This window comes from Pyxicephalus adspersus, chromosome 10 (genome assembly GCF_032062135.1).
Source record: "Pyxicephalus adspersus chromosome 10, UCB_Pads_2.0, whole genome shotgun sequence".
Taxonomy (NCBI): domain Eukaryota; kingdom Metazoa; phylum Chordata; class Amphibia; order Anura; family Pyxicephalidae; genus Pyxicephalus; species Pyxicephalus adspersus.
In genome coordinates this window covers 16,569,727-16,589,886 of record NC_092867.1, presented here as the reverse complement: position 1 = coordinate 16,589,886, position 20,160 = coordinate 16,569,727, and the positions used below count along the sequence as shown (strand labels likewise).

Sequence of the window (20,160 nt, the reverse complement as noted above, 5' to 3'; positions counted from 1 at the left end):
ATAAACTGTCTCAGAGTAATTCATTTATTATGACTGTGCAGGGTTGAACAGGGGTATTGCTTCCAAGCCTTGCTAAAACATAATTTCTGTAATATTGCACCAATATGTGAAAATCTTAAATACAATATGCAATAATTGTAAAGCACGTGAATGCTCAAGATGTCACACTAATTTTTGCATAAAATCTGTCTTCTGCTTGTCTGCTATGCACTTATAGTTAAATGATCTGCAGGTCCCACACTGTTTTACACCCGTCTGAGCTACATACCATCATTACTAGTGGCTGGGTGCACAAAAAATGAACCAGATAACCATGAATCAGAAGAATGGCAAAGTTTGAATAAAACCACACAGCTTTTACTATACTAATACATTTACAATAATTCACATTTTAGATGTAAAACTCTAGTTACTCTACTCTAGATGATTTGAGTAACTTTTTAGAAATTCTCAGAGTAATATTAAGATTATTAAAACTGTGTTATATTAAAAGAAAATAACTAAACAGGCAGCTAAAACATAAAGTGGTTTACCTGCTAAACATTTTGTAAATAAGTAAACTAAGAGGTTCTATTTATAAAGCAGTGGATCTTGTTATCCAGTCACACTACTGTGCTATAAGACAATCTTTATTCTGCAGGGTGACAATGAAATCATTACAGCATTATCTCCCTGTGGATTTTAATAAGATATAAAAAGTCTTGAAGGAAATTCATATAATCACCGAAATAGCCAAACTGAAAAAAAAGAGTAAGAGTATGGGTCAGGTTAAATATTAAGGGTTCAGGTAGCCTACTGGATTGTAAGCTCTTCGGGGCAGGGTCCTCTCCTCCTGTATCACCGTCTGTATTAGTCTGTCATTTGCAACCCCTATTTAATGTACAGCGATGCGTAACATGTTGGCGCTATATAAATCCTGTTTAATAATAATATTAATAGGGAGGTTAAGGGTTCATTGCAATACATCAATTGTGCTACAATGGGTCATTTTATATTTATATTTTATATATGACACCACAGGCTGGTACCATAAAGTGCAATGTACCCCACATTCCAGCCTCCGTATACATATTCCATAATCACAGCTGTATTTAGGAGGTTATACATGTACCTGCTCCATGAAGACAATCAGAGACTCTCTGTTATTTTCCCACTGTTCCGCCAGTTCACTCTCATGGGGGTATTTGTCACAGTCCAGATATATTGAAATCTCAAAGCAGTTGGTGTGAAGGTAGCTAAAGTCATTGATACCTAATGATGGTAATAAAGAACAAAATAAATATGCATACAAGAATAAAAAGAAACATCCATGGAAAATATGTATATATTATATATATATATATATATATATACAGAAAAATATGTACATTTTAGCCGTTTTAAAATGATATAAAGTCCACACAAAACTAATATTTTATTTGTGGGTAGAAACTAGTCAGTGAACATTTTTTTTATAGCTACACTATTGAGATTTCCCTACAGAATTTTCAGCTCACCCCATGGATAGTGTGCACCAACCTTGTGTTAATAAGAATATACCAGCAGAATTTTTTTACAAGACTAAAAAAAACTGTAAGGGTTGAAGGTCATGGTGGAGCTAGAAGTAGTTATTTAAATTTAACTGTGAGTGACTTACAGAAGCTCTAAAACATCTTCAACATTAAAAGTTCAGTAGAATGTGACTAACTTCTACTAGATATATATGGAAACAAGCTCCAGGTAACATGAATTATTCAGTGACCTGTCAATTTTATACAATGCTAAAATTATCTTAATTTAAATTTTCTTATGATCATCATTATTCCTTGCTTTCAAGTCTTTAATAGTGCCAATGAGCAACACTGCAGCCTATTATCAGTTAGTCTGTGCCGTTCAGCCTCTTTCCTTTCCAAACAAATCTCCTTGCACATGATGATTACCAGATATTGTAGTAAAAAAAAGGTCAACAGGACAGCTAAGAAACATGTATTTGTCAGAAATGGCAGCCTCCAGCCTTTTTCTAAGAAGTTTTGAAGATGGTATGGCTTTACGGTGCTCATGACTACAAGATATATTAATAGATGCAAACGGATGGAAATTCACTAATTCGCGTCCCCAAAAAATTGTCAAATAATAAAGAACTTAAGTTGTTCTAGGAAAGTGGGACTTTCAAAGACATTACCATCCTAACAGTATATGTATATATAAAACCAAGCATTTTTTTATTTAAATTAGTTAAAATTGTCCTAACATATATCATAATAAAAACATATTGTGACAAAACAATACATGGGTGTAGACCCCTTTGGATACTAAAAATTGTCACCCCCTATAAAGGTTTCATTTTGGTACAAATTTACTATAGAGGGATCATTCGATGTGTTTCGCAGAACTAGGCTGCTTCCTCAGGAACAAATGAAGGGTTGCTAAGTTTCTTGTGATCACAAAGCACTTCATGCAAGGGTCAGTAGGTGATGGCTTGTACAGCAGGGTGGGTCTTAAATATCAATGGCTCTTAAGTAATTTTTGATTCTGCAGAAATGTTAGAGAAAAGTTCCCCACAAGCCAACTGAAGGATGACAATGGCCAATAAAGGAAAGTTTATATCCTATTCAGAAGAGTATAAACTCAGAACACCTGAGCCAATCCTTATCTACAAACAGGTTGCAAGAAAAAAATTTTTTTGGACCCCCCAGGGGTCATAACTACAATCAGCAAGTAAATAAGGAAATATATCACGCTTTCATTTTCAGTACTACAAGTGGACTTGACATGTTGACATGGTGTGTTCACCATGGAAGGACCATGGATGGCATAATCAGGAACTCTATATTAGGGGGTTTTAAAATTCCATAATTTGACTGCATTTTGACCTTAACCAAACATACTTAAGAACCAGAATATAACTCCTTGATGGAAAGATCTTAATTCTGTCTCAAAGCAAAGTAATGAAAGACCAGAGCAATGAGATAGAATATCAGGCAAACTTACTAAACTCCAACTTTTTTATAAATGGTGCCCTCAAAAAATGTGTCCCCAAACCTATTATAGGTGTTCTGTTTTCCAAATCCACAGGCAAATCTGGCATGAAGGTTTGCAAAACTCATATCAGGCATTTAACCCCATATGAATAGATATACATGTATATAGATATTGTACCAACAACCCTAATGTTCATAGACCAGTTGTGTAGAAGCTATAAATAACTGTTTAATCCAATATGCCCTAAGTAGACATGGTCTAACACACAAATGAACACAAAGCATTTTTACAGCAGAGGATGGAATATTTTGGCATTTCTAGGCATCAGCTGTAATAAGGCAATAATGGCATACAAAGGTGTGACTTCCATTGGCATTTTAGGATTGCAGGTGCGAGGGTCACAAATAGACAAAATTATTTCACAAATCATTCAGTAAATAAGAGGAAAGCTAATGAATATTCAGTATACATTTGATTCTGTTCATAACTTGCTTGATAAATCCAATTCCTCTTTGTCTCTTGTCAGCTACATGGACTATAGACTACGTACAGAAGAGTGTTTAGATATCTGTAATGCAGAGGATGTATAATTAAACCCAGTTGGATTGTTGGCATGTTTATTATGCCTTTGTTGATTTTTCACACAGCTGTTTTTAATAACCGCCATTTACTGTACTATTAAATGTAAATAAGATGGTTATAGACTGAAATTCCATTGAGTCTGTTATTTGCCTGGATTTGAGAATGCTGCTAATTTATGCCGGCTCAGCAGGTGGCCCCATAAAATACAAAGATTCTTTGTTTTATTATATTTCTCTTGCTTGTTGAGCATTGTAGTGTGTGGAATAATTTAATTGCCTATATTTTCATCTGTATGACCACCCATTGCTGGAAGGGCCCTTAGGAAGACCAGTACCGGGAGGGAGAATAATGTAATGAGCCAATATCACTTCACGATGTTGTGATTTATATGTAAAATGGATTCGTTTTTAGGATTACAGATAAATCTTTCAGTTTTGATAGAGTAGTAAAGGGTCAAAACCACCATCTTGTTTTTCTATTGCTGTGTCAGTCCTTATCTCTTATCTATGTGTTACCAGGACAGGTAGCAAGGGCACGGGATTTCAAGAAGGTACTATTATTATTATTAATATTATTATTAATAAACAGGATTTATATAGCGCCAACATATTACGCAGCGTTGTACATTAAATAGGTACTACCATACCCTTTATTAATCGAGTGAGAAAGGGTTGGAATATCTATCAGATTTATTGCTGCTATGTAAGAAAACTGTTGCTGGACTTTAGAGAAGATCTAATAGATAAAATGCATCCGGTGCAATAAGGGCAATCTGTATAGTTGTATTTTGCACATTTTAGTATTTATGTGCACATGGAACTTACAAGTTTCAAATTTGATATATCTCATATTTTAAATACATTTAATAAACTATGAGTTTCTTTAGTCTCTTCTTTGTTTTCCAATAAACTAGGAGCCATTTTATAAATAATCAGATTTATTCTGAAGATAAAATATTGCCATTCATCTATAAAAACTATCGGTATATAAGAAAACCTGGATTTAAATTAATTTATGAGACCCACTAATAAATAATTTATTCACTTGTTGACTCACTAGTTTGTATGTGAATATTATCATTCTATATGTTGTTAAGTTTATATAGTGGCTCGACATTTAAACGAAGGATTATTATGTTTATGTGGGGGTAATTGGGTTATGATTTATATTGATCACATTGGAGTAATTGATTTTAGTGCTTTTGATGTTTGATTTTGTATATTGAGGAACAGTTCATACACTAGTAGAATGGCCCTGGGGGAAACCTAAGCAGCTTTCATGCAGCAAGAAAGGTATTAAAGCATGTTGGCCACGAATGTGGCTTTTAACAAAATTTAAAAATTCTTCCTGCATACAATTCACATTAAAATACATGTCAGACATTTGTGAATATTCCGTGGAGAGTAGTCATCAACTGAATCCATTTTTATATTAACATGAGTTCCAGTTAAAGTAATTTGTAAAGGAAATTAACCATCATTTCCCCAGGAGGACAAGTATGTGGAGGAAGTGAACTTACTTCCAGCCACTGTGTGCCATGAGGCCCCATTAACGGTTCCCTCCTCTTTGTTAAAGTCTTCAGAATGGCAGGGTCTTCGGCTGGAGTCAGTCATATGTCGATGAGTAGAGGAGTATGAATAGGCCAGCCATCGGAATACATGATCATCAGGTGTTCCCGTATATTCCTGAGTCTTCCATGGTGAACGCACCATGTCAAAGGGATATGACACCACCAGCTCCCCACCCTGAAGATTTCCCCCCAGTACAAAGGGGATCTTTTCCATCCACGTGATGAGAGCGCGAGTCTCTACAGCAACCTAGAGACACAAAAATAAGGAAAAAATGAATTTATGAGTAAGTAGCTGAGCCAACGAACAAAGCAAGAAATAAAATAAAAAGAAGTCTATTTCTAGATGTTTTTACACAAGGTTCACACTTTAACCAAGGATTTACACATTGAACAATGGAATGCAACTGGGAAAGTGTATGAAACCTTGTGGGAAAAAGACATTAATACTGTGTTTCATATCTGAATATAGTTAGATGGCAAAACTATACAAGGAAGTCAACATAGCAACTCCATTAATGGCATTGAAAGGTTTTCAGTAGAGTTGGTCAACCTGGTCCTAACCAAAAATGCAAAAGTAAACAACATTGCCTGTCTATAAATCCAAGGAAATGAAAGAAAATGGGGAAATTACATTTTACATTACATTACATTTACATTACATTTTTAAAATGTCAAACCTAAATATACTGTAACCTTTATATGGCAAATCCCTATAATCTTCTATATTCCAGTTTAATTGCAACAGAAAAAAAGTGCTTTCTCTAGCTCCAAATAAAGACAAAGTAATTAAAGCTCCTTTACCCTCTACTTGTTTACCTAAAGTTCATAGACATTGGGACAAAACCTACAGTACAACAAATCATAAAAATATTAAACCTGATTGGTTAGTTTGGCGTATTTCTCTTTACTGATGACAAATTTCATTTTGCATTGGCTTCTTGTATAGGCCTGCTAGTTAATTTTTTAACAAATTAGGTTAAGAGTGGTACTGATTCTCAAACAGTTTATATTCTTGATTTTGTAGGTTTGTGACTTATGTGTAGTTATAGGGTTGCTTCTTGGGCTGTACGGGCCTGACACCACTGGGGGATCAAGGATGAGAACATGAAGATATAGATAGATAATGGATCACCAATAGAATGCATCAGAAAGGTGAAAGGTAAGGCAAATATATATTTATATTAGGTACATTCTTAATTATTTACAGTTAAAACTCAGTGCTCATTGTTTCCTCCACAAATCTCCCTTCTTTAGCCCCAATGATAATAAAAGCAGGAGAATACCAAAAATAATAAAATAAAGCAGTATGACATCAGTGATAAATGCTACTATATCAAGATGTATATATACATATGATGTGACGTGTGTTATTTGCTGCATTAGCAGATATAAAGGAGAAAACCCTGAAAAACTAGGCAGGCACATCATCAAAAGACTGGTGGTATTCAACTGGCATCCAATGGACTACGTGCAGTAATGGTGGCTTATCCAATCCCCCACCAGATTTTTTTTCCGTTGTTGTGTCTGTGACACTTTTACTTTTTCCTGTCAACCCATACAAATTTTATCCATGACATTTATTTTTTGCATAAAATAAAACACTTTTTTTCATATTATAGCTGGTTGCAAGAAGATAACCCTGAAAAGCCTCAAGCTGAAAAAAAGCTTTGCATCCTCAATTACCATGCAAACTATATAGGATTTCATTACTTATAATTATAGATCAACAATCTGGCAGAGACTTCATCCCACGTTGAAGCACTCAAAAAAGAAAAATAATTATACAGAGAAATAATTAAGTTTATTAAACAACAAGAATATTTATTTCTTTTTGTTTGGCAAATAGTGGGCAATGCATGAGATTTAAGGCACCTCGTTCCACTCCGGAGGCTGCACTTGAATGCCTACCATTACTAAGCCCTGGGCACTCACAGTGACTGTTCCCATATTGTTTCCTCGGTGTCCATGGTAGCCAGAAGTAGCTGAGTGCCAGAATGGGGAGGGTGACAATCTTTTCTAAAGCTTGCACAAAGATAGAAAATGCTGCCAAAGAAAAGATTTTCACTTTGCATAATGACAAGAACAGCTATTTTCCTAAATGTGGCCCCTGATACATCTAAATGTCCTCACATTGTATAGTTGTTTGCTTTTTTGGGGAATCATTATGGAAAAAATAATTACATGTAGGTAATTTCAACCTTAATGAAATAAATTAGTTTATTGGTATTTATAACAGAATGGGAAATAGACAAATATTGTAATTATTAGTTGCAGATAATAAATAGAAAACAGTCTCAGAACTAAAGAAGTATAAAAAGAAGAGTCACACAACCACATACCCATAGGGGTCCAAAAGAAAGTCACAGACCCATAGTGGTGCCATAAATTAGCCACAGAATGGGGTTATAAAAAAATGTTACAAAACCCCCAAATAAGACTCACAAAGATGTATAGGTACAAAAGCAGAGTCACAGAACCAGAAATGTACAAGAGAAAAGTAAGAGGTCAACAAAAAGTTTATCATAAGTGTCATGGAGTCATATAGATACAACATGAGAACCACAGGCCTATACTGGTGCCATGAATTAGCTACAGCAAAATTAAAGTGCAATAAAAGAATCATAGAACCAGCAAATGTGCAAAACGAGAGTTATGAAGCCAAACAGGTACAAAAGAAGAAACACAGAACCAGAAATGTACAAGAGAAAAGTCAGAGGACAACAAAAAGTTCACCATAAGAGTCATAAAGTCATATACTGTAGGTACAACAGAAACGTCACAGAACTACAAGAGGACAACATGAGAGCCACAGACCTATACTGGTGCCGTAAGTGAGCCACTAAAAAATGAAGGTGCAATGAAAGAATCACAGAACCAGAAAATGTACAAAATGAGAGTAATAAAGCCATATAGGTACAAAAGAAGGGACACAGAACCACAGAGGAATACCACAAGAGTCACAGACCCATAGGGGTGTCATGAAATAGCCACAGAAACATTGCCGGAGTTCAATGCCGGAGTAACAGAATGATAAACAACTGAACACCCAAGACATACGAAAGAGATTCAGAGCTACAGAAGTACAAAAGGAAGCATAATGGTACTATAGATGTAAAATGGAAGCGAACCATAGAATTACTAATGAGGGGGTCAAAAAAAAGGGCCACAAGGCCATAGCACTGCCAAAACTTGACTTCTAACATGTCAAAATTCTTCTCTACTTCTTATATTAATGCAATTACTGTAGCGTGGATTTGTATAGGCCATTCATTTACACGCAAGACAGTGTGGTCAGAGGTTGTGCACTGCTCTATGAATTGAATAGGCTAAATTTGTTTTTCTACTTACACACGTATTTCCTTTTTTTCAGATCTTGTCTGGCTTTGCTGTTTCTCGTCGTAAGTGCCTAAACAACCCTGATTCATTTTGTTATATCTGTGGCAGTTTCACCATTTCCAGTCAAAGGGCGAACATCAGCACATTTGTACAGCAAGCCTATTTGGAATGTTTCAAAGTTAAACTTGGTGATCAAAGGAACACAAGATAAGATTTCATTTGGTATACCTATGGTTTGGTGAGAGCCAGGAGATCATTTCAGTGACTGTTACTTTTGTATAGTGAAAACTTCAGTATATACCAAGAAAAATAAATGTAACATAGAGAGTCCTAGTCCACCAACGGCTATACGCTCAGTGGCTCATTCAGATGAAATCCCAGTGCCGGTTTTCGTTACACCCCCCTTTCTTGCAGAACATATTTATGGTAATAAACTAGGTGACAACAATGATGAAGAGTTTGAAATTAAAAAGAAATCTGTTCGCAAGGGATTTGATCAGCATGAGTTGAGTGATTTGGCACGTGATTTGGAACTTTCAAAGAAGGCTTCAGAACTCCTAGCATCAAGACTGCGTGAGAAAACCTTACTTCGAACCAGAGAAATTCCATTTCTGCAGTTCTTAAAAAACTGACAGTGGCTTTGTGTATACCATACCTGGAGGAATTGGGAATTACAATCTATAACTTAACCGAATGGCGACTATTCATCGATAGCCAAAGCGGAGCTTAACGTGTGTCCTCCTTCACAATGGCAATATATTTGGGTCAGTCCCAATTGGCCATTCAGTTTCTCTTTGTGAAGAATATGCAGACATAAAGAGAGTCATTGAGTTGTTGCAATATCACCAACACAATTGGGTCATCTGTGTTGACCTTAAAATGGTATGCTTCCTTCTTGGTCAGCAACGTGGATATACCAAGTATCCCTGTTATCTGTGCATGTGGGACAGCAGAGCTCGTGAGAGGCATTGGGTGGAAAGGAATTGGCCTCCAAGATCTGCCCTAAAACCAGGTGATCCAAACATTCTACATGAGCCACTTGTTGATAGAAAGAATATTATATTCCTACCTCATGAAACTGGGTCTGATGAAGCAGTTCGTTAAAGTTTTTCCAACTGAATGAGACTGTTTAGCTCATTTTGGCATTTCCTAACTTCTCATTTGAAAAAAAAAGGCCGGTGTGTTTGATGATCCACAGATTTGGCAGCTCATGAAAGATGAACATTTCATCAGGACAATGTCAGAAGTCGAAGAGAATGCTTGGTTATCATTCAAAGTCATTGTCAAGGACTTTCTTGGAAACACACAAGCAAATAATTACACAGAAATTGTCCAGAAACTTTTGGAGAGCTACAAAATGCTTGGTTGCAATATGAGCATCAAGTTGCATTTTCTGTATAGCCATCTTTCTAACTTCCCGGAAAACCTTGGTGCAGTCAGTGAAGAGCAAGGTGAACGATTCCACAAAGATCTGAAGGTCATGGAAGGACAGTATCGGGGTATATGGGATGTACATATGACGGCTGACTATTGTTGGAGCATCCGGCAGGATAGTCCTAATACTGAACACTCCAGGAAAAGCTATATTTGTAAATTTTTACCTTAACTGCTTATCCGACCAATTTTCAAATGTTTTACTGTAAAAAAATGTCATAGAGTAACATTAAATCCTTTCTATGAACAAAAAAAATTTGAAAAAACAGTACATTCAAGTTATTGCTTCATTATTTTTTCATTGTATGTAAAATTTGTATGTTTTTTGACAAAAATTGAGGCTACCTTGTATCGTAAAAACTGTATGTGATAGCAAAAAACTGGGGCCATTTCTGGATTCACCACCCAAAAATTAGTAAAAACAAGTGTAAGATCTAACTCAACAAAAAATGCATTCCCCAATGTTAGAGGACCAATGAAGGAATATTAGAACAACAGAACTACAATATTTTATTCCCAAAGGGCCAATATCACTTATTTTCCTCCTCACCGTGGCGTTTTGGTACTGATACCAGTCAGGGATCGGAATGTGGTTATTGGTGACTCTGCGGAGAGTTCTGGGACGATCCTCCGATTCCCACAAAAGCGTGTTCAAGTCTGGAAAATTGTTGTATATGTCAATCCCATCAGACGTCCAGCGGCCCAATGACCAACCACCTAGTTCTGAGCCCTGTAAACATTGCAAACCATTAAATGAAGTATCAACGTTCATGAATGAATACAAATACAACATAAAAGAGACATGTATTGAGGACAGTATTTCCCAAACCTCCCAAACATCTTTACCACCATTTTGGCATTTGCCTAGCATTTAGGATTTGAAAGTTTAATTTTTGAAAGTTGCATTACAGAGATACTTGCTATATCTCTTTAAATGCCCCCTGGGTTTCTTTACAAATATAGGCACACATTTGTCCACAATCTGATGAAAAAAAACCAAACTAATCCTCGGTCTTAGAGATTGTTTTCACTCTTTCATTTTGCTGATCTTCCAGCACAGTCTCAATACATGGGCACAAGAAAATCCACTGTTCAAACCACTGCGGTCCACAACTAAATATTTTTGCATTCCATATCGGGCACATTGACCTGTAGGTTGGTATCTAAAGTATAAGTCAATAAATCCAAATTAAAGTCAACATAATGTGGGCTGTGTATGTATGGAAGTAAGAAACGTGACAAACAGGCAAATGTGAACTACCCACAAAGAATATATATGGTGTGTATTTATAAATATATATTTATATATATATATATATATATATATATAACATATGTAATGATGCATCTGTCTAACATTGCTAATTTTGCTTACCAGTTGGGCAGCCTTTTCATATCCATCAGGATTGACAGATGGAAGAAAATGAAGGCGGGTGTTGTGGATGAGCCGTAAAATGCGTTTATTGCCTGCCTTGTACTCCTGACATAGGAACTGCATTAATAAAAGGAGAAGTTCTCTTCCTAAGACTTCATTTCCATGGGCTCCCGCCATGTAGCGAAACTCAGGCTCCCCTGCATAAAGGGAAAGAAAAAGACCACCAGAAAAAAGAAGGATTACATACAGCAGTGTGTCATATAGAAATCATAATAACACTGTCAGCAATCCTGATGAAAATGCTAATATAAGATGAATTAGTCACATAGATGTTTTTATATGGTCTAATAAACTGATAGACTTGCATTGAGAGAGAACAGATAAGCACATCAATTATGCAATGTATTAATGAAGAATTATATATAAATGCTCACCCTGAGCCTAATAAAGCATGGAGCTCAATAAATTGCACCTAGGAAAACACACTTTGATAAATGCCCAAGGATTCAATCATTTCCAGCTAATTATAAAAAAAACTTTGGGACCTTGGTAGAGTGATCTTTGCTCTTCAGTTCACAGTTTGCATTATACATTAATATAAAGTCTTACCCTCCTTAATGGATTTTTCATTAATGCCAAGGAGACAATGATACATTTACTGGCACTTAAGGCGTTAGACTTCATAGCAAAGTATGTAGAGCTTGGCTCTCCAGTATTACCACCAAGCATCTATGTACATATAAAGCATAAATACTGAGTTGATGGACTGTTTAAATTGTATACTTAAGTGCAGGTTGATGGAAAAGCCTGATTCAAATATTTATTTAGGATACAATCACCTTCAAATAATGTATGTGTTACAGGAACCTAATTAAAACTGGATATTTTTAGTATTTATTTCACATAAATTTATGCATACATTTCCTGAGCTAGAGGTTATGTAATTTCTCCGACAAAACTTTAGAAACTAAACTTTATAAAAGCGGCTTCTTTTTATAATTCACTATGATGCTGGTATAGAATTAAAGGACTATTTTATAATTTTGTCATCTTAAAGTGACTCTGTCAGAATAGGATTTATTATAAACTTGTCTCTACCTGTAAAAGAAGTAAATGCTCAGCTTTCCTACTGCCCATTTGGCTAACCACCACTGTGGTCCTGAAAAATCATCAGCTGAAGTCCAAAGCTAAACCCACACTTCTGGTATTGTCAATCTTCTGGGTCCCCTGTTGACCTTACACTGGTTAAAAATGTTGGTTGGACTTCAAAAGAAGGTTTTTCAGGATCAGAGTGAAAACGGCATGGGCAGCAGGGAAAGTATTTACTGACTTCTTTACAGATATGGCTCTTTGCAAGCTGGCTGACGATATCCTGTCGTTTCCCACTGTCCACCAATGAGAGATTGTTCTATACCAATTCTCACCTTCAAAAAATCTCTGGAGTGTCTCATTACTTCCCTTTTATTGAACAACCACTACAGGTCTCAAATCACTGGCACCTGTATATTTACAAACTTATGAATATTTTTCCACAACCACTCACCAACATGTTCCTACATTGACGTTTGAAATGGTCCCAATATAAATGGCAGGGAGCCTACCATATGGGAAGAAACCACTATACTAAACCTAAAGGAATGACCACTTTACCAACCAAATACATACACTATTGGGGCCACCCCAGAAGCGCTAATCTTATGCAGCCACCATATACCTCAACACTTGAGGACCTAGTGTATCTCGTTTCATATTACTTTGAATAACTCTGTGGACTCTGAATCCCCTGAGGAAGCCTTTGTGTCAAACACTTGGGAATTGAGACAAAGCCCTGTAATGGTTATTATGATCCTATGTGATATGTAAACATGGGCTCATTGGAAAATAACTAGTATACAAGAACTATGTTAAGTTAAGGAATTGTAAATACTTATGTTTTTCTGAAAATAAACTCATTATCTCTTTTACAACATTGCCAAAAAAGCCATCAATTTCTTCTCTTTCTTAATAACATTCATATTTTCAGGCTTGGCAACGGTATTTTTTTATGTGAAAATAGACTCTCCCTTTGGTCAAATACCACATATCTGATTAGATATTTGTTACAGATTCATTGTTGGTAAAATCTGGATGGTTCACCATCTCCTGGCATTCATCAATCAGCAAATTTACAACAGAAAAGCGTCCACATTATCTAGATTCCATTGGACGATTCCCTGTTTGTCCCCAGAAAGCGGTGTTCTATAACATAGACATGAGTTTACACACACAGGCAGCAAGGTATAGAGACAGTAAGAGCTTAGACAATGGACATGAAATCACAGACACAGAAAGGGCTGGCTACTCCCCCTAAGAATATTCTATACAGCAGTTTTCTCTTTTTACCCCTGAGAAACCCTTAAAATAATTTTCAGGTGTCGAGGAACCCTTGCAACAATCAGTCAGTGGGAAAAATGCTATTTACATTGATTGCCAGGTAGACGCAAGCCTCCTAAACATTAGTGGTCAGCATGACACCTTTGGTCCTTGGTTTCATGCAGCTGCCAAGTTGTGTTGCCTATGGAACCATTTTATGGAAGGGCAATCAGCCACAGCTCAAGGACCCTCTGGCAACTTCTAAAGGGTTCCACAGAACCCGGTTTAGAAATGGCAGCTTTGCAGCATAATCTAGGGAATGCTAACCAACATGTTTCATACTTCTTCAACTTAGTTGACAAAGAATGTTTTTTTTAATGTTTTCTCCTGAACACAGTAAGCCTCATTATCCAGTTTGTATATGTTTCACGTAGGTATGGTCTATATTGTCCGATAGTTATCCTGTAGAAGAAATTAACTGTAAAATGGGAACTGTACATAGAAATGTAAAGTGAAGCTCCAGCCAATACTGTTTCCCTTTTCTAGTTTATAAATGAAGCAACACCTTTAAAGCCAGATCCTTTAAATGGCTAAGTCACCCACTGGGTCCCTTTAATGACACAATGGTTACATTCCCCTGTGCTCCCTCTTGTAAGGATGTAAATGTAACTTTGTATAAACTCCTTAATAATTTGTGTATTCAATAATATTGAAAATTCATTAAACAGCCTTGTGGTTGGGCTTTATAATTACTGGAGCTGGGCCAAATTGGTAACACTGGGGGGTAGTACCTCAACACTGGAGTCCCCTAAATATATAATTAGCTAATATATGATTCAACTTGCCAGCAATGACCCAAAAATTAAAATAACTGTAGATTAATTCTGGCTATAATAAAGTTCCTAAAAACAAGGTATTGGCAAAGCTTTGGTGCCAGCCCTCCCTTGGTGGACAATACAGAACCAGCCAATCCAATGCACAGAAAACAAGGAAGATATAGAAGAGACAGGCGGGAAGTCGCAGGACATACATAGAGTGTGTTTAGACTCCTAACCGACTTCGTGCTCCCCGGGGTTGTCAGACATTTCCATGGCATAAAGTTTTAGACCGTCGTAACTACGTCCAATATTATAGACACGGGTAATGTTAGGACACATTTCATTCACCACCTTCATCAGCTGAAAAAACAAGAGAAAATAAATGAATTATTTGTTCAATTAGAAAATAAAAAAATAAGTGAAAAATGCATTCTGTGTGCAATATTTTGACCAAAGCCTGTAACTGATCAAAACTGATCATGCTTTCTACAGAAATAAGTCTGAAACCTATTAATCCCAGCAAATGCAACCCGGCAGTTCTTCAGCCTATAATTAGGTCTTGGCACCTCATTTTGGCTGTATGTTTCCTGTGCCTTGTTCTGACTTGCTTTTCCTGGTGGAAGATCCAAGTTTACTTCCTAGGAATTACCAATATTTAAAGCCACTGATTGCACAATGCTCTCCACTCTGATGCAGGGGCAAATCCCCGAAATGCATACACGGAGCCACCTTTAGTGTTTTATGCCCCCATCTGGCTATGTCCTAGACAATTTAGCATCCTATGCATCTTTCACCATCCAGTACAGTTCGATGTGATGCTTGGATCCACGGCTTTTGATATACTACATACCAAGCTTTAGGGTTTTTGAGTCTTTTTTCCTACTTAGTTCTGCATAATATGGGGCTCTTTCATTTACATTTGTTCAAATCCTAGAATTGCCTGTTGGATAGCTTGGAATAAAAATGGATTTACTGGAAGGACATACTAGGATACGGTGGACGGATTTAGACACAAACTGTTAATACTTTTTACAGACTGTACTATGCAGGTTTTTCAGTCATTGTTCCACTTTGTGTCTTTTACTGACAGTATTGACCCTCAGATATCAGTTTGAAATTAATTATTAATTAAAATAATTAACAGCCATTTTCTAGTGAAAGTTTTTTAAGTATAATGCTGACTGCATGCGGTACCGTTCTATCATTCATAGTCCAGTTCCTCTTCCTTCCTTAGCTTCCTATGATACAAGATCCCTAGTTAACACATGTGTAACCCAACCCCCAGTACCTAAAGCCTGGTATTATTAATATTTAAATCAGAATATCCTATTAACAGTACAAAATTACAGTAAATGCTGTGCATTGCCTAGTGTAACAAATCAGCTTCCAACTTAAAACTATTTAGACCAATTGCAGTGAATCTCAGAATGGGGTACAGTTCTTTTGTAATCCATTTTTGGCCTTACAGTATAATTATAATGTCATGATGACGTACCTGTCTCATTTCCTTATAGTTATGGTGTCGAAAGTCCAGATTGTCTGATGTTGTCAGCTCATTTCGTCTATAATAATAATTATTAGGATCTAGGTAGAGAAAACAGAAAATTATCATCAAGTTCATGGATTTGAACTACTATAAGCTTCCCTTATTTGTTTGTTCTGTTTCTATTGGAACAACCACAATACCATCTCTACTTGTGCTCAATATAAATATAATATATTTTCTACTGGTTGTAATTGAAAGAAAAAAGAACCAAGTAAAGCAGACATGTGAGCCTCAAATAGACCCAATGGCTGAACACAGCAGGATCAGTAATGAATTAGTATTACTCAGGGTCTCTGCAGAACTAACATCAGAACCAACAGTGCTGTGGGCCAGCCATGGCTTTAATGCAAAGAACATCATACTGTGCTGTAGTTTAACACTGTGATACACCATAAAGTATGGAAGAATAAAGAATTTAGCAAGGTGCAGCTTTTCCTTCACTGTCCAATTACCAGGTAGGTAGGTGACCATTCTGTATTTCTTATCTGCAAAAAAAACAAAATGAGGCCACCTGCCTGGGTCATGCAATGGCTCTGAAAGCAGCAATCAAACCAAAACCTAACTACCCAGTTCAGCCCACATTTATGAGAACTGTTCAACTGCCAAAAGAATAATTTTAAGCCACTCTAAAATGTGTGCCAACGGCTTCTCTTGCCACCTTACCACCTCCGGCCTGCTAAATGGACTATGGATGAGCCACAAAGAACTTTTGAAACTTAATAAAAACTTTTACAACTCTCCCCCCTCTCGTATAATGGATAATAATACAAAGGGTTTAGAAAATCAGTTTTATGGGGTGTAAGCTGAAAATTGGATTCATTTTATTGAACCAACCATGATCTACTAACCTGGCAGAGGACATCCCAGTACTTCAGCTCTCATACATATGCTCCCGTCTTCATACCAAGAGCGAGGGTTAATCCGAATGTATCGACCAACTAAAGGTTCTAGAAACTCATTCAGAACAGGAATCTCTTTCTCGCTGTTGCCAGGAAATAGCTGTAAAAATGACAAGGACTCCACTGAGATACAGAAAGCCAAATGTACATTGACATGCCAGAGGTAATGGGTCCTATTTATAACAGCAGCCAAGGAAAGAATACATTCCGACAGAAGAACTCAGCTACAATAAGCAACCCAGAGCGATCAGAAATCATCTGTGAAAGGACCAAAACTGTATTCTTATAACTGAAGGTTGTTACATTTTATCTGAACTCAAGAACAAAAAATGTGATATCTTTCATCCCATCTGTCATTGTATTGCCTGCATTTGTTTTCTCCTTTTTCCTTTATTTTCACAATCTTAAATGCTTCATTCAGTACATTCCATATCCGTCAAGTTGATGTCAGAAATGGACCGCTAATGGCTATTTCCCCAAATCTATCGCTACCCTGCTCCCAATAATTGCAATGTGTTACTGCACCTTACCCATCCTCCATGTACTGTACAGTTATTGAATGCAGCTCCTTGGATCTACAAATAAAAATGGTCTAAAATTTAAATTAAAGAAGCCTGCAAACATTGAAATGACTCCCATTCACAGTAGATGAACATCTAACAATAACTCCAAAATTGTTTGACCGTTTAATATTGTCTAGCGCAGCCTATGGGCATCAATACCCACCATGGTTAGGCACTGGAACCTGGCAACATCATATTTTCTCCTCATCATTAACCATTTGTCAGTGTTCAATGAATATGACTGCATTGTATACCATTTTAGTTCTCTACTCAGAAAAGAAAGACTGGGCACCATACACAACAAGAAATAATATGCAACGTGGGCATTTATAAGCAATGGGCAGTGTTCTGATGTATGTCCAGTTGAGGATCCAAGTTTGTTTCCTGATTATGTAATAAATGTAGTTTATCAAATCTGGATACATTACTCTGGCAGAAATTCAGTTAGTTCTAATTCATTCACCTAGTGAAACCCCTACAACTAATTAGTCAATCATCCATCAAACAATCTGCTTATTTCACTATTTTCATAACACTATGACTTCTTATAAGACATTCACCCACTGTGTATGGGAAGTATTACTGTTCACTTACACAGGAGCGTGGTACCCAGTTATGGAAGTGCCAGCCAGAAAAGAAGCTCAGGGCATACTAGATATAACCAAGAATTTAGATTAAGCTGATATGGATATACCACCTATGCCCAAAGTCCACAAGTGATTAGGAAATTCTCAAGGGAAAACAACTTAATAAAGAATAAAAACACAAACCAGCCAGGGGTTCATTTATCACAATATAACACAATTAATTTTGGTCTTCTTTTAACATCTTAACACTTCTAAACAATTTTCTTTAGGTGGAACTAAACACAAAAAAACAAAAAGTCACCAGGATGTAGACGTTTTTGATAGAATAGAGATGAAAAGTTTTTTAACAAAAAACATTTTTCCTGTTTGTGGTGGATTTTTTTTACCCTTACCACTCAATGAGGCCATGCAGTGCAGAGCTGTGGCAACCCCTCGAATAGATTTTTAGATTTTGAGGACAATGTAATATCATCAGTGGCAACCCACTAGCTGAAAATGTTGGACCTGGAAGAGTCAATGGTAAAGATGGTGGCTTCAGAGGACACAGAGGAGCTTAGAAAAAGGTGCGTGCCATGATACTTTACCACCTCTTAGACTGTAAGCTCTTCTGGACAGGGTCCTCTCCTCCTTCTGTGTCACTGTCCGTATCTGTCATTTGCAACCCCTATATAATGTACAGGGCTACGTAATATGTTGGCGCTATAAAAATGTTTATTAATAATAATAATTCCCAAGTTTGCTGTGCATACTTGCTGATTATGGCAAAAACTCACCCACCCAACTTAAGCTTAGTTCTGTATTACAGAAAATCTGTACTGGAAACAAAATAAAGGCAGCTAGTATTGACCTTCTGAAATTACCAATTGCCTGGCTATTTACATCTTTGGTACCTGGAGTTACCAACACATTACACCAATGAAGCTTTGACTGTCTCTGATTTTTCTGCTCGTTCCTCATCATTGACTCTGTACTGAAGCAGAGGATCTGGATAACACCCAGGCAGTTAGCATTTCAGAAGGAGCCTAGCAATGGCAGCTCCCTTCACTTCTCTTATGATTGGATTACTTGAATAGAACACCCAGTTTTCAGATGTTTTGTGGTAATTAGGCAGTTATGTCTAAACTATGTCTATGTCTGTAAATTAATTACTACAAGCAGCTCACTGCCATGCTGTATATGAGTTTCACATGTGCCGCATTTCAGCAAGTGACCCGGCAACCCTGTTTCTTCCCATCTGTAATATGTAAAAGGATTTTGTGCACTTAACCACTGCTAGTAAAACCACAGCTTCATAAAGTGGGGTTTTATGGAAAGAGTCTTCCTTCCAGATGAAACTTGGCAGCGGAGTACGATTCTCAGTTCCTTCTCAAGATTCCACTAAGAGCTTATGAATAAGTAACATTAACCACTCAAACAAGGGTTAAGGAAGAATAATATGAGCAAAAACTGATTAAAAAACTTGCAGCCAAATTCAATAAAAATCCTAAAATAATAAAAGTGACCTGAGCCAGCTAACCCTTTACAAAATGCCATTATTCAACTCTATGGTACATTAGTAGCAAGCCTCCATAACCCTTGTTTTTTTGATAATGAAAAGCCTAAAGCTCAACTTCAATTTATTTTTTTTAAAGTTGCTAGCAACAGCAAAAATAAAAAATAGTTTTTGGTATCATATTATGCTTCAATCCATTGCCTTTTACATGGAAGACTAAGAAGACACTGTGCATGGCACTATACGAGGGGGTGCTGAGAAGTTCCTGGCTTTGCCCCCTTCCAGATAAAATGGAAAAATGAGTGTGGGGGCATATGACAGCCTAATATCTTAGTATGTAACTGTGAAAAGAAAAAACAGTTTTAAGAATCGCAAAGACCTGATATTTGCGATTCTTAAAACTGTTTTTCTTTTAGTGAGAAGCTGTGATGGCAGAGGCACAAGGAAGTTTCATGTCGTCGGCGTAACGGGCCGTCATGAAGTTTTTGTTTCTCCAGGGAAAGTCAGCAAAGGACATTCACAATGAGATGTCACAAACACTGGGGGAGAATTGTCCTTCCTACAGCACTGTCAAAACCTGGATATCTTGTTTCAAGACTGGGCTTTTCAACATTGAAGATGAGCCCCGCAGTGGGCGCCCCCCAT

The 20,160-nt window shown here is 36.7% G+C and overlaps 1 protein-coding gene across 1 annotated transcript in view; it reads right to left on the bottom strand.

The window, feature by feature from the left end:
- CPXM2 (carboxypeptidase X, M14 family member 2) overlaps nt 1–20,160 on the bottom strand; it is a 57,020-nt gene that overhangs the window by 7,527 nt on the left and 29,333 nt on the right. The window contains exons 7-13 of the mRNA XM_072423864.1: nt 16,823–16,973; nt 15,924–16,012; nt 14,665–14,788; nt 11,259–11,455; nt 10,434–10,613; nt 5,063–5,360; nt 1,112–1,251 (exon numbers count right to left, since the gene is read on the bottom strand). Of these exons, the coding sequence (XP_072279965.1) occupies nt 1,112–1,251; nt 5,063–5,360; nt 10,434–10,613; nt 11,259–11,455; nt 14,665–14,788; nt 15,924–16,012; nt 16,823–16,973 (1,179 nt within the window). The remainder of the gene's footprint in view (nt 1–1,111; nt 1,252–5,062; nt 5,361–10,433; nt 10,614–11,258; nt 11,456–14,664; nt 14,789–15,923; nt 16,013–16,822; nt 16,974–20,160) is intronic.